The sequence below is a fragment of the Rhinoderma darwinii genome, chromosome 4 (genome assembly GCF_050947455.1).
Source record: "Rhinoderma darwinii isolate aRhiDar2 chromosome 4, aRhiDar2.hap1, whole genome shotgun sequence".
Classification (NCBI taxonomy): Eukaryota; Metazoa; Chordata; class Amphibia; order Anura; family Rhinodermatidae; genus Rhinoderma; species Rhinoderma darwinii.
In genome coordinates, this window is record NC_134690.1 from 164,080,228 (window position 1) to 164,093,187 (window position 12,960).

General features: G+C 41.5%; 1 protein-coding gene across 1 annotated transcript in view; it reads right to left on the reverse strand.

Moving 5' to 3' along the window:
- Positions 1–7,782: 7,782 nt before the first annotated feature.
- Positions 7,783–12,960, reverse strand: part of PDCD1 (programmed cell death 1) — a 33,286-nt gene continuing 28,108 nt past the window's right edge. Inside the window, exons 4-5 of the mRNA XM_075864091.1 lie at positions 11,488–11,522; positions 7,783–9,219 (exon numbers count right to left, since the gene is read on the reverse strand). Of these exons, the coding sequence (XP_075720206.1) occupies positions 9,028–9,219; positions 11,488–11,522 (227 nt within the window). The 3' untranslated portion in view covers positions 7,783–9,027. The remainder of the gene's footprint in view (positions 9,220–11,487; positions 11,523–12,960) is intronic.

A 12,960-nucleotide genomic window follows, 5' to 3' on the forward strand; every position in this document is an offset into this window, starting at 1 on the left:
TGACCCGCTCTGCACTTTCTGCTGAGCTTTTATGGCTCAGTAACATGCCCAGTAGCTTCTCCTGAGCTAACTGGGGTAGGGGTAATGCCCGTACTGGAGTGAGGAAGGGAATGACATGTCCTATGACCAATCCTACCTGCCATTCCATAGAAATCTAGTCCTGAATTCCTTTATCTCACCCATCTCAATAAACTGAGGGACATATACAGTGAAGGAAATAAGTATTTGATCCCTTGCTGATTTTGTAAGTTTGCCCACTGTCAAAGACATGAACAGTCTAGAATTTTTAGGCTAGGTTAATTTTACCAGTAAGAGATAGATTATATTAAAAAAAAAAAAAACAGAAAATCACATTGTCAAAATTATATATATGTATTTGCATTGTGCACAGAGAAATAAGTATTTGATCCCTTTGGCAAACAAGACTTAATACTTGGTGGCAAAACCCTTGTTGGCAAGCACAACAGTCAGACGTTTTTTGTAGTTGATGATGAGGTTTGCACACATGTTAGATGGAATTTTGGCCCACTCCTCTTTGTAGATCATCTGTAAATCATTAAGATTTCGAGGCTGTCGCTTGGCAACTCGGTTCTTCAGCTACCTCCATAAGTTTTCGATGGGATTAAGATCTGGAGACTGGCTAGGCCACTCCATGACCTTAATGTGCTTCTTTTTGAGCCACTCCTTTGTTGCATTGGCTGTATGTTTTGGGTCATTGTCGTGCTGGAAGACCCAGCCACGAGCCATTTTTAATGTCCTGGTGGAGGGAAGGAGGTTGTCACTCAGGATTTGACGGTACATGGCTCCATCCATTCTCCCATTGATGCGGTGAAGTAGTCCTGTGCCCTTAGCAGAGAAACACCCCCAAAACATAATGTTTCCACCTCCATGCTTGACAGTGGGGACGGTGTTCTTTGGGTCATAGGCAGCATTTCTTTTCCTCCAAACACGGCGAGTTGAGTTAATGCCAAAGAGCTCAATTTTAGTCTCATCTGACCACAGCACCTTCTCCTAATCACTCTCAGAATCATCCAGATGTTCATTTGCAAACTTCAGACAGGCCTGTACATGTGCCTTCTTTAGCAGGGGGACCTTGCGAGCACTGCAGGATTTTAATCCATTACGGCGTAATGTGTTACCAATGGTTTTCTTGGTGACTGTAGTCCCAGCTGCCTTGAGATCATTAACAAGTTCCCCCCGTGTAGTTTTTGGCTGAGCTCTCACCTTCCTCAGGATCAAGGATACCCCACGAGGTGAGATTTTGCATGGAGCCCCAGATCGATGTCGATTGACAGTCATTTTGTATGTCTTCCATTTTCTTACTATTGCACCAACAGTTGTCTCCTTCTCACCCAGCGTCTTACTTATGGTTTTGTAGCCCATTCCAGCCTTGTGCAGGTCTATGATCTTGTCCCTGACATCCTTAGAAAGCTCTTTGGTCTTGCCCATGTTGTAGAGGTTAGAGTCAGACTGATTAATTGAGTCTGCGGACAGGAGTCTTTTATACAGGTGACCATTTAAGACAGCTGTCTTTAATGCAGGCACCAAGTTGATTTGGAGCGTGTAACTGGTCTGGAGGAGGCTGAACTCTTAATGGTTGGTAGGGGATCAAATACTTATTTCTCTGTGCACAATGCAAATAAATATATATAATTTTGACTATGTGATTTTCTGTTTTTTTTAAAATAAAATCTATCTCTCACTGGTAAAATTAACCTAGCCTAAAAATTCTAGACTGTTCATGTCTTTGACAGTGGGCAAACTTACAAAATCAGCAAGGGATCAAATACTTATTTCCTTCACTGTACACTCCCTCTATTAAATTTCCTGCTGTGGGCTTACAGTGCCAAAATCTTGTCCCACCCTCTATGGGAAATCTTCTGTGAGCTAAACAGCAACTGCAGGAATTTCTCCCCTATCATAACTAACCTACACTGAAAGGGAAAATGAGCCTAGAAGGGCACTTTTTCCTTAAGCGCTAGACCTCTTAAGGACGCAGCTCCTTTTGTCCCTGAGGACGTAGCAAATATTTTCCTTTTTTCCTCACTGCATAACTTTTTTATTTTTCCGCTGACGTTGCTGTGTGAGGTCTGTATGTTTTTTGCATTTCGGGTGATATATTTAAATTTTGTATAATTTTTCAGTGCATAAAATTTACAGTTTCATTTATGTATATATATATATATATATTTTTAAGAAATAAAGCAAAAAATTCTCTTTGCTATTGTTTTTTGCTGAATTTTTTTTTCTTTCATAGTTCTCCAAACACCTTAAATGATGTTTACAATTTATTTTACAGGTTTTAACGGTTAGGGGAATTTATTATGTGTTTTATGGCTTTTATAAAAATAATCACATTTTTTTTTATTTTTTGTGTGCGTGTTTTTTCAACAAATTGTTTTATTCAACTTAATTTTTTCATTATAATGCATTGGAATACCGCTGTGGTATGGGATGTTGCTATGCAATGACCCGCAGCTATCATAAGTTTATATTCTGATAAATAAAATAATAATGAAAAGTAGACAACACAATTGAGGTACAGGACTTTTCTCTAATATGTCAGAATATATTCGATTTATCACAGCACATCTCTCTATTGTCCTTAAAGGACCAGGTCTATATCAAAATTTTCCCGAGTAACAATTTTTATAGAATGACTATAGCGGAATAGAAATGATCACACATCTATCTCCCTGTTACAAGAGAGATTTGCCAGTTTGCCATACTGACTTCTAAACTATTCTTATTCAATCCTACAAATGAAAGATGTATTACAGTTTAAAAAAAAAATGTATGCATGCTTTGTATATAGAACATTTTTACTATATTCCAATATACCTTCTGTATCAATTCTTGCTGTTTTCTTGATCTCTACTTGCTGTCATTTAAGGGTAAGGCCACACGGTGCGGTCACGGTGCGTTTATGCAGGGGCGTAGCTAGGGGGGGCAGTGGGGGCAGGCAGGGTGCAAGGGAAGGGGGGGGCGCCGAAGAGCAGCTGATCGTATGTCGGACACCTGCAGCAGCTTAGGAAGAGCCAGGAAATTACGGCGTTCTGACTGGGGTCTGTGACGGCCAGGGAGTGGACCAGTCCAGTCACCTTACCTCTTACCTGACCTCACGTCAGTGACATGAGGTCAGATGACTCAGGTCAGGGGACAGGTCCACTCCCGTGCTGCAGCCTCCCAGCATCTGCCTCTACTCTGTGCTCTGCGAGAAGCAGAGGAGGAAGCTCCGCCCACAGCCCGTCCTGACCTGTCAGCAAGGAGACATGGTGAGAGTCTGTGTGTATATGTTACTGTGTGTGTGTGTGTGTGTGTGTTTGTGTGTCTGTGTCTCTGCATGAGTTTGTCTCTTATATCTACTACATTATCTGTACTCAGAGAGTTATCAGTGTGCTATCTGTAGTGTTACATAGGACCGCAGGTAACATCTTCTACATTATCTGTACTGTGTAGCAGAGCTGAGATTGTAATTTAGCACAATGTGTTATCTGTGGCGTTACATAGGACTGCAGGTAACATCTACTACATTATCTGTACTCAGAGAGTTATCACTGTGTGAGCTGTGGTGTTACATAGGACTGCAGGTAACAATACTACATTATCTGTACTCAGAGAGTTATCACTGTGTGTTATCTGTGGCGTTACATAGGACTGCAGGGGACACAACTACATTATCAGTACTCAGAGAGTTATCACTATGTGTTATCTGTGGTGTTACATAGGACTGCAGGCAACAGCTACTACATTATCTGTAATCAGAGAGTTATCACTGTGTTATCTGTGGTGTTAAATAGGACTGCAGGTAACATCTACTACATTATCTGTGCTGTGTACATATGTGCCTGTGTGCGTATATATGGGTCTGTTTGTGAATGTGTCTTTGTGCTTTTATATATGTGTCTTTTATGTATTTGTATATGTCCCTGTCTGTGTATTTGTGTATTTATCTGCGTGTGTGTGTGTGTGTGTGTGTGTGTGTGTGTGTGTGTGTGTGTGTGTACGTCTATATATTTACCTGTATGTATGTATTCCAGAATGTGTGTATGTATATTTGTCTGTATGTCTAAATATCTGTCTTTTTGTATGTACAGTATATATGTTCTAGTGTGTCCATATATGTGGTTAATTTTTGGTTTGTGTAGGGGGCAGCAATAGAGAGTCCCGCACAGGGCGCCATCCAAGCTAAGGCCGGCCCTGGCTGTCACCAACCCTAGTCAGAAGGAACTCCGTCGCTGCCTGAGCCGAATGACCTCCTCGGCTTCTCCGGTAAGTCACACCAGGCAGAGCGGAGAGTGGTAGAGGTAGGCTACCGCTCACCGGTCTGTTCACAGTGTGGCGCTAAGTACAAGGGGTGGGAGTGTGGCGCTATTTAAAACGGCGGAATGTGGCGCTATTTAAAAGGGGGGGGAGTGTGGCGCTATTTACAAAGGGGTAGCGGGCTGTGTGTGGCACTATCTACAAGGGGAGCTGTGTGTGGCCTCTTTAATTTATTTTCTTTTAATTTATTTTTATGTTAATTACATTATAGAACTATATCGCTTGTAAAATGTAGAAATGCTTTTATACTTGCGTTACATTAAAAAAATTGTGAAAAAAAATTACACCTCATCAATTGGTAGGGAAAGAAAACATGGAGAGGGGGAAGGAGATGTCGGGAAATAAGTTTTGGGGGGGGGGCGCCAATCTGAATCTTTGCCCTGGGTGCATGAGAACCTAGCTACGCCTCTGGTTTATGGTGAGTTTTTAAACTGCAGCAAGTCATTTTTCAATAGAAGTCAATGGTGACATTTTTGTTATGGACAGACTGCTGCTATTATATTACAATGTGGTTTTTGTGCAGTTAACTGCATCTTCATAATGTCCGACCGCTTGCGGTTAATGACCGCGCTGCCAAAGTTGTTGCTGAACTGCTTGCGTTTTTGCTCACAGTTCTGCAATGTATTGTAATGAACTATATATAGGAAGCACCTAACAAACTTCAACACGGGTGAAAACTATGTCCAATTATTTCCTTTAAAAACGCAACAGAACTGCAGCATTACAGAGACAAAAAACGCATGCAGTTGACCGCATGCGGTTTTCAACCGCAACAAAACCGCGTCAACGACGCACCATGTGGCCTTACCCTAATAGGAACCATCGAGCAGAGTTCTGGAAAAGATTGATAAATTGATGCGGAAAATTGCATAACTATTCATTATATAATAAAAGTTTCTTTTGTTTTATTTGCTGAAACCCATTACACTTTAAGGCCCCATGCACGCGGTCGTCATTTTGATTCGAAATTACGGACCGGGTGACTGTCCGCAGCCTTAGGGTATGTGCACACGATAACTGCAATTACGTCTGAAAATACGGAGCTGTTTTCAAGGGAAAACAGCCCCTGATTTTCAGATGTTTTTTGAGCAGCGTTTTCGCTGCGTTTTTTACGTCCGTTTTTGGAGCTGTTTTCATTGGAGTCTATGAGAAAACGGCTCCTAAAACGTCCAAAGAAGTGTCCTGCACTTCTTTGACGAGGCAGTCATTTTACGCGTTGTCGTTTGACAGCTGTCAAACGACGACGCGTAAATTATAGGTCGTCGGCACAGTACGTCGGCAAACCCATTCAAATGAATGGGCAGATGTTTGCCGACGTATTGGAGCCGTATTTTCAGGCGTAAATCGAGGCATAATACGCCTCGTTTACGCCTGAAAATAGGTCATGTGAACCCAGCCTAAGGGCTCATGCCCACTTCAGTGAAATGCTTCAGTGTGCTATCCATTTTTTTATGGGGCCATGCACACATCTGTTTTTTTGCTCTGTGTGTCCGACACGCAAATTATAGAACGGGTCTTATTTCTGTCCGTATTTGCAGATCAGTCTTGCCTAGTCTATCCAATGGGCCGTAAAAAAAATAGATCACACACGTAAGCCATCCGCGTGCGGTGCGTGTTTTGCTGCCATATAAAAGGTCACCAATGTGTGCATGAACCCTTAGGCTGGGTTCACACACACTATTTACGTAATTCGGGCGTTTCTTCCCCCTGAATTACGTCCGAAAATGCGGCTCATAAGCGTCGGCAAACATCTGTCCATTCATTTGAATGGGTCTTATGATGTTCTGTGCCGACGGTCATTTTTTTTACGCGCCGCTATTGAAAGGCGGCGCGTAAAACAGACTCCCGCGTCAAAGAAGTGCCTGTCACTTCTTCAGACGTAAATGGAGTCGTTTTCCATGGATTCCATGGAAAAATAGCTCCAATTACGTCCGTAATGGACGCAGCGAAAGACGCCTGCACATGCCATAACGGCTGAAATTACGGTGCTGTTTTCTCCTGAAAACAGCCCCGTAATTTCAGCCGTGACGGACGCTGCCGTGTGAACATACCCTTAGCTGACAACATGATGCTCTTTTATTTTGAAAATGGCTGCACATGAAAATGAATATACATGATGTAATAAAACACATTTATTGCAAGAGAGGGAAAGGAGTATGGATAAAGTGTTCAATATGTACACTTAAAATATTACTAAAATTAATATAGTTTAATTGTATACATTGCTCCCTTTATCCACCTCCCTTCTCCATCTTGCAATATATATGTAAATTCCAGGTGGCACACATCAGTCATAACGTACTAAAAAGATGCTAAAATAATTATTAAATGGATTTATTTTTTTCACATACTGCTAAGGGCCCCTGTGCAAGAACATTATATGGGCCCTTTGTTCTCCAACATCTCATCATAAATCACCCCCTGTTATCTCTCTAAGGCTGGGTTCACACAACCTATTTTCAGGCGTAAACGAGGCGTATTATGCCTCGTTTTACGTCTGAAAATAGGGCTACAATACGTCGGCAAACATCTGCCCATTCATTTAAATGGGTTTGCCGACGTACTGTGCAGACGACCTGTAATTTACGCATCGTCTTTTGACAGCTGTCAAACGACGACGCGTAAATTGACTGCCTCGGCAAAGAAGTGCAGGGCACTTCTTTGCCACGTAATTTGAGCCGTTCTTCATTGAAGTCAATGAAGAGCAGCTCAAGACTTACGAGCATCACAGACGCCTCGCATAATACGAGGAGGAGCTTTTACGGCTGAAACGAGGCAGCTGTTTTCTCCTGAAAACAGTCTGTCTTTTCAGACGTAAAAGCCTCTCACCGTGTGCACATACCCTAACAATACATTAGTAATTATTAAGCATAAAATTCATCATCTCAGGCATTTACATCTGATCTAATACAAAGAAGATGGCTGTTTTAAGGTGACAGTGGGCCCCCTTAACTGCTGGGCCTCTGTGCAGCTGCACAGGTTGCACCAATGGTATGTCTGCCCCTGTGTAGGAAAATGAGTGTAATGCTCATAGGTATGTGCACAGGGTGTATCTGGTCTGCCCAAGTCTTCTGCCACAAGGAATGGCGCGGCCTGGCTTGGTTATTTTACCGTATTTATGCAGTAGGCTTGGATAAGGCACTGCCTCTATATAGTAAACTCATCTATGTACTACACTAATTCTGTTTCCATATCTGCCTGCTTAACCTATGTATCCAGGGTATGTGGCTTACGGCCATAAAATGTCAGTGCCATGCTGCGTGTGTTGCACTCAAACCTCCTCCCTCCACAACTGGCTTGAGCATGCCTATGGTTGTATTGGTTTTGCTCTTCAGGTCCCCACAATCCAAGTTGAAACACAAAAAAAATATATTTATTTAAGATTCTGCAAATATTTTAATAAATATACATACATTCATTTTTCCCCAAAATTAGAGTAAATATAAAATACAAAGGGCGGTGAAAAAATGTGCATAACAGAATTATTGCCCTTAAATGAGTATTCCAAGCAAATACATTTCTTGCATATCCACAGGATATGCCATATAACTGCTCTCTGCTGTTTCTGTAACTCCCATAGACTTCATCAATGGAGGAAGGCACAGACTGTTCTCCCTGTCCCCTCCTATTTGTTGCTGCTTTGATTGCAATGCCGGGGTCAAGATAGCATTCTCCCAATAGGTGAGGATCCAGGCGATGGAATCCCCAAATATCAGACATTTATAGTGCATTCTGGAATGAGTAGACAATTGTGCTTTTATTAAATTAGAATACCAGAATTTTTTTTAAAAAGGCGCCTTAGTTTACATGGAAAAAAAATACAACATAAATTTGATATTGCCATAATCGTATTGGCCAGTAGGATAAAGTTAACATGTTGTTTTATTACCGCACAGTGAACGCCGTAAAAATAAAACACAAAAAACAATGGAGGAACCACAGTTTGTTCCCATTGCACCCCAGAAAGAACTTATTTTCAGTTTCCCTAGTACATTAAATGGTGCCATTAAAAACTACAACTCCTCCCACAAAAAAAGCCCTCACACGGCTATGTCTGCAAAAAAATACAAAAGTTATGGCTTTTGGAAGGCAGGAAGGAAAAACGAAGGACAAATATCAAAAAATGGCTGCAACGTAATCGAATCTTGGACGATGTCCCTTGCAACATGTTTTAACTAGTAACAAAATAAACAATTATTTTTGTTATTCAGAAAGTATCAGATCGATTTTATATTTGAATTTTTTTTTCATCTTGCAAGCCAACGAGGGATCCATGCACCCTTATCATTTTGGACTTTTTTTACCTTAGCGTTATGAACACCAAAAAAGTGTGGTGAGCATCAACAAAACATTTTCTACATAGTTTCAGTAAACCTCCTCATTGTTTCCCAACTGTTCACATGCACCTTTCAAAAACAGAATAAACATTATTATTTACACCAATTCCATTACATCATATTGCATTATTGCATTCCATTATATTCCATTCCATTAGATCAATATTTCTTTAAACCCGTTCCTGGCTTAAAGTTGCATAACAAATAAATGGCACATGGACTGAATTATTACTCAAAATGCTAGACAAAAGTAGCAATTCTTCCAGTCAGGCGGAACAGAATTTTTCATTATGGCAGAGTTCGCTACTACTGCCAGAGCAGCCAAAGTTCCTTTATAAACATTCACAATTGGATTGCTATCAGTCCACTATTTCCCAGCTTGTGCTGATCTTCCTCTCTTCTCTGCCATGGATGGGGTCTGTTGTGGGAACATGATTGTTGCATATTCCACTTGTTCCAGTACACTCAGGTTTGGTGACTTCCTGCAGGGTTGGCTAGCTCCAAAATCTAAAATGCCATAGTTTACAGTGTAAACTGAGGGATCCTGAGGAAGTTTTTCCTATTATTACAGAAAAGAAAAACCATATGTTTATCTAACATAATAGAGGATACAAATTGATTACAAATTGTTTTATTAAATTCCCAATACAATTATAGTTTGATAAGAGTCACTAACTAAAGGCATATCTATATTGTTCTTAGGTGGTATGTTTTAGGTCATTATTTGCAGAATATGCGTCGTCGTCGTCGTAGTAGTAGTAGTAGTAGTAGTGGTACATAACAATAAAGTGTAGAGAAAGTGGTCAGGTTCTAAAAGGTAAGTGAATAAAAACATTATTAATTTATTCTTGTTTCTTGATTTACCAGAGAAAGCAGTCAAGCGATTCATGTCAGTACACCAGTATACTCAACTTAACCCCTTTCCGACATTTGACGCATCCATACGCCAAAGTCGGGTAGGGGAAGTATGGAATAGGCTCACGGAGTAAACACGCTCCATACGATGCCGGTGTCGGCTGTATGTTACAGCCGACACTTCAGAGTAACGAACGGGATCACGCTCGAGCGCGATCCCGCTCGTTTAACTCGTTAGATAGAGGGGGCGACCCCCTCTAACAGCTTATCGCGCCCCGCAATGCAATCGCGGGGGGGGGGCGATCATTGCTATGGCTGCCCGGGGGCCTAATGAAGGCCCCCAGGTCCGCCATCTTTGTGCTCCTATTAAGCCCTACCAGAGGCAGGGCTTAATAGAAGCCTGTCAGAATAACGATATACTGCAATACATTAGTATTGCAGTATATCGTGCAGGCGATCTAATGATCGCTGGTTGAAGTCCCCTAGGGGGACTAATAGAAAAAGTAAAAATTAGTCAAATAAAGTTGTTTTTTGTTTTTTTGGTTGTTTAGTTTAAAAAAAAACCTTTTCCCATTTTCCCCCAAGAGCATAGTAAAAAAATAAATAAATACACATAATTGGTATCGCCGCGTCCGTAAAAGTCTGAACTATTATAATATATCATTATTTCACCCACAGGGTGAACGCCGTAAAAAAAAACAAATTGTAAACGCCAGAATCTCTATTTTTTGTCACCTCATCTCCCACAAAAAATGAAATAAAAACTGATCAAAACTGTTAAGGATCTGCCAGGCACAGCTTCTGTATCCACGCCCATAGGTAATCAGTCTGCACCTGCTTCTATGTCTGTGAGACTGACTCCATCTTCCACCACTCAGGATGGCAGGCTTAGGAGTGGGAGGGCCTATCACAGCCTGGCCAGACGGAGCTAGCTCCCGCCCTCCGTCTATTTATACCTGTCTTTCCTGTTCCTCCTTGCTTGTGATTCTTCTCTGTTGGTTTCCTGGCCCTGCTGCAGCTTCTTGAACTACTTGTCCCTGCTTTGTATTGACCCTGGCTTACTGACTACTCTTCTGCTCTGCGTTTGGTACCTCGTACACTCCTGGTTTGACTCGGATTGTTCACTACTCTCCTGCTCTTCGTTTGGCACCTCGTACTCTCCTGGTTTGACTCGGCTCGTTTACTACTCTTGTTGCTCACGGTGTTGCCGTGGGCAACTGCCCCGCTTCCCTTTGTTCTGTGTTTCCTTGTCTGGTTGTCTGTCGTGCACTTACTGAGTGTAGGGACCGTCGCCCAGTTGTACCCCGTCGCCTAGGGCGGGTCGTTGCAAGTAGGCAGGGACTGAGTGGCGGGTAGATTAGGGCTCACTTGTCTGTTTCCCTATCCCTGTCATTACAAAAACATTGCATGTACCCCAAAATGGTATAATTACAAACTACAGCTTTTTCCACAAAACCTAAGCCCTCATACCACTTAATCAACGGAAAAATAAAAAAGTTGTGGCTCTCGGAATTTGGCGACACAAAATTAATTTTATTTTTTCCACTGGAAGAATGGAGGAATCGCTGTTTTTTTTTTCATTTTCTACCCCACAAATAATTTTTTTCCCATTTCCTAGTACATTATATGGCACAATAAATGGTGCTACGAAAAACTACAACCCGTCCCGCAAAATTAAAGCCCTCATAAGACTATATCGATGGAAAAATAAAAAAGTTATGGCTTTTGGAAGGTGGGGAGGAAAAAACGGAAATGAAAATCTGAAAAAGAGCCGTGGCGGGAAGGGGTTAAAATATGCCATTCAAGTATTATTATTGGTTTGTTCTGGATTTACCTGTGCAACCATTCATTCTAAATTTTAGCCAGGTGCTCATAAAATTTCCCTTCCTTTTACACGGTTTCAATGGAATTTAGAAATATTTAAATATTAAGCTCAATAAAATAAAATATTGGAAATATGAATACTACTCACCAGGTCCTGTTGCTGAGGCTGTGAATTATTGTTTCCTAAAATATAAAAACAAATTGTCAATAATTGCTTTCCAGTATATGCCATTATATTCCAAAATGTTTCCAATTCTTAAATCTGTCTCCAAAACCATAAGCACAAAAGGAGTCAATTATGTTGCTAAACCAGAGATTTGTGCAACCATAGAAAGGACTGTGCAAAGTATAATAATTCCTGTCAAAACTGCCTCCCCGCGTATAATGCACCAAATACTAGGGGGGCCACCCTATAGTTTGAGAAGCACTGCTCCAATGACTTGGCTCTTTTCATTTTTAGTTTGCTCTATAAGAGCCTGTTTTTCTTGCTGCCAATGCATTAGTCCTAGCTAAAGGGGACCCCACTCTACTTGTCATGTGCATCTTTTTAGCCAATCACAGAACACGCAGGGTTTTTTATTCACCATGTGACAGATTCAAAAAAAGCAGCAGAATACAGAATACAGTGTTACCCACTGTAACACTTAACAAATCTCATCCACACGCTGCGTAAAAATTCCTGAGTAGAAATTGACCTGTGGTGCGTAATTTTCGGACTGCAGCATGTCAATTCCTTCTGCGGAAAGTGGACTTTAGTGCAGCGTTTTTTAGAGGAGATGTCACCATCTCCCAGCATTGAGAAAAACGCATTTTGTGTCGTAAAAACCACTGGAAATGGTGCGTTTTTGCCGCAGCGGAATTGCTGCAGAAATTTTTTGCAGCAACTCCGTTGTCTGTGGACAAGCACTTAGGCTGGAATCACACGAGCACATTACGTCCGTAATGGAGGGAACGTATTTCGGCCACTAATCCCGGACCGAACACACTGCAGGGAGCCGGGCTCCTAGCATCATAGTTATGTACGACGCTAGGAGTCCCTGCCTCTCCGTGGAACTACTGTCCCGTACTGAAAACATGATTACAGTACGGGACAGTTGTCCTGCAACGAGGCAGGGACTCCTAGCATCGTACATAACTATGATGCTAGGAGCCCGGCTCCCTGCAGTGTGTTCGGTCCGTGATTAGTGGCCGAAATACGTTCCGTCCATTACGGACGTAATGTGCTCGTGTGATTCCAGCCTTAGACTTCTGTCTACCTTGAACTCGCAGCACCATATGCATTAGCAGCTGCAAGCACTTTGGTGCTCCGAAGGTAAAGTAAAACCAGAATTGCTTAGAACACCTGTACTCTCCCCAAAATGTGTTTCATAGAGAAAAAAAAGATCATATATAAAGTATTGGTATTCAGATATGGTAGAGGGTCTTTGTAAAGACCAGTCTTATACATTTTAATTTGAATAGTCCTTAAATTTAAATATAACTCCGAGTTTAATATGCACATTTACATCATTCCAACATTGTACATACTTTGACCTATTTTTGATGAAAATTATTGTGGAGACAATGCAGACTAAACCTACAACTCGACCGTCTTTTTTGTCCTGCTAATGGCTCACAAAAT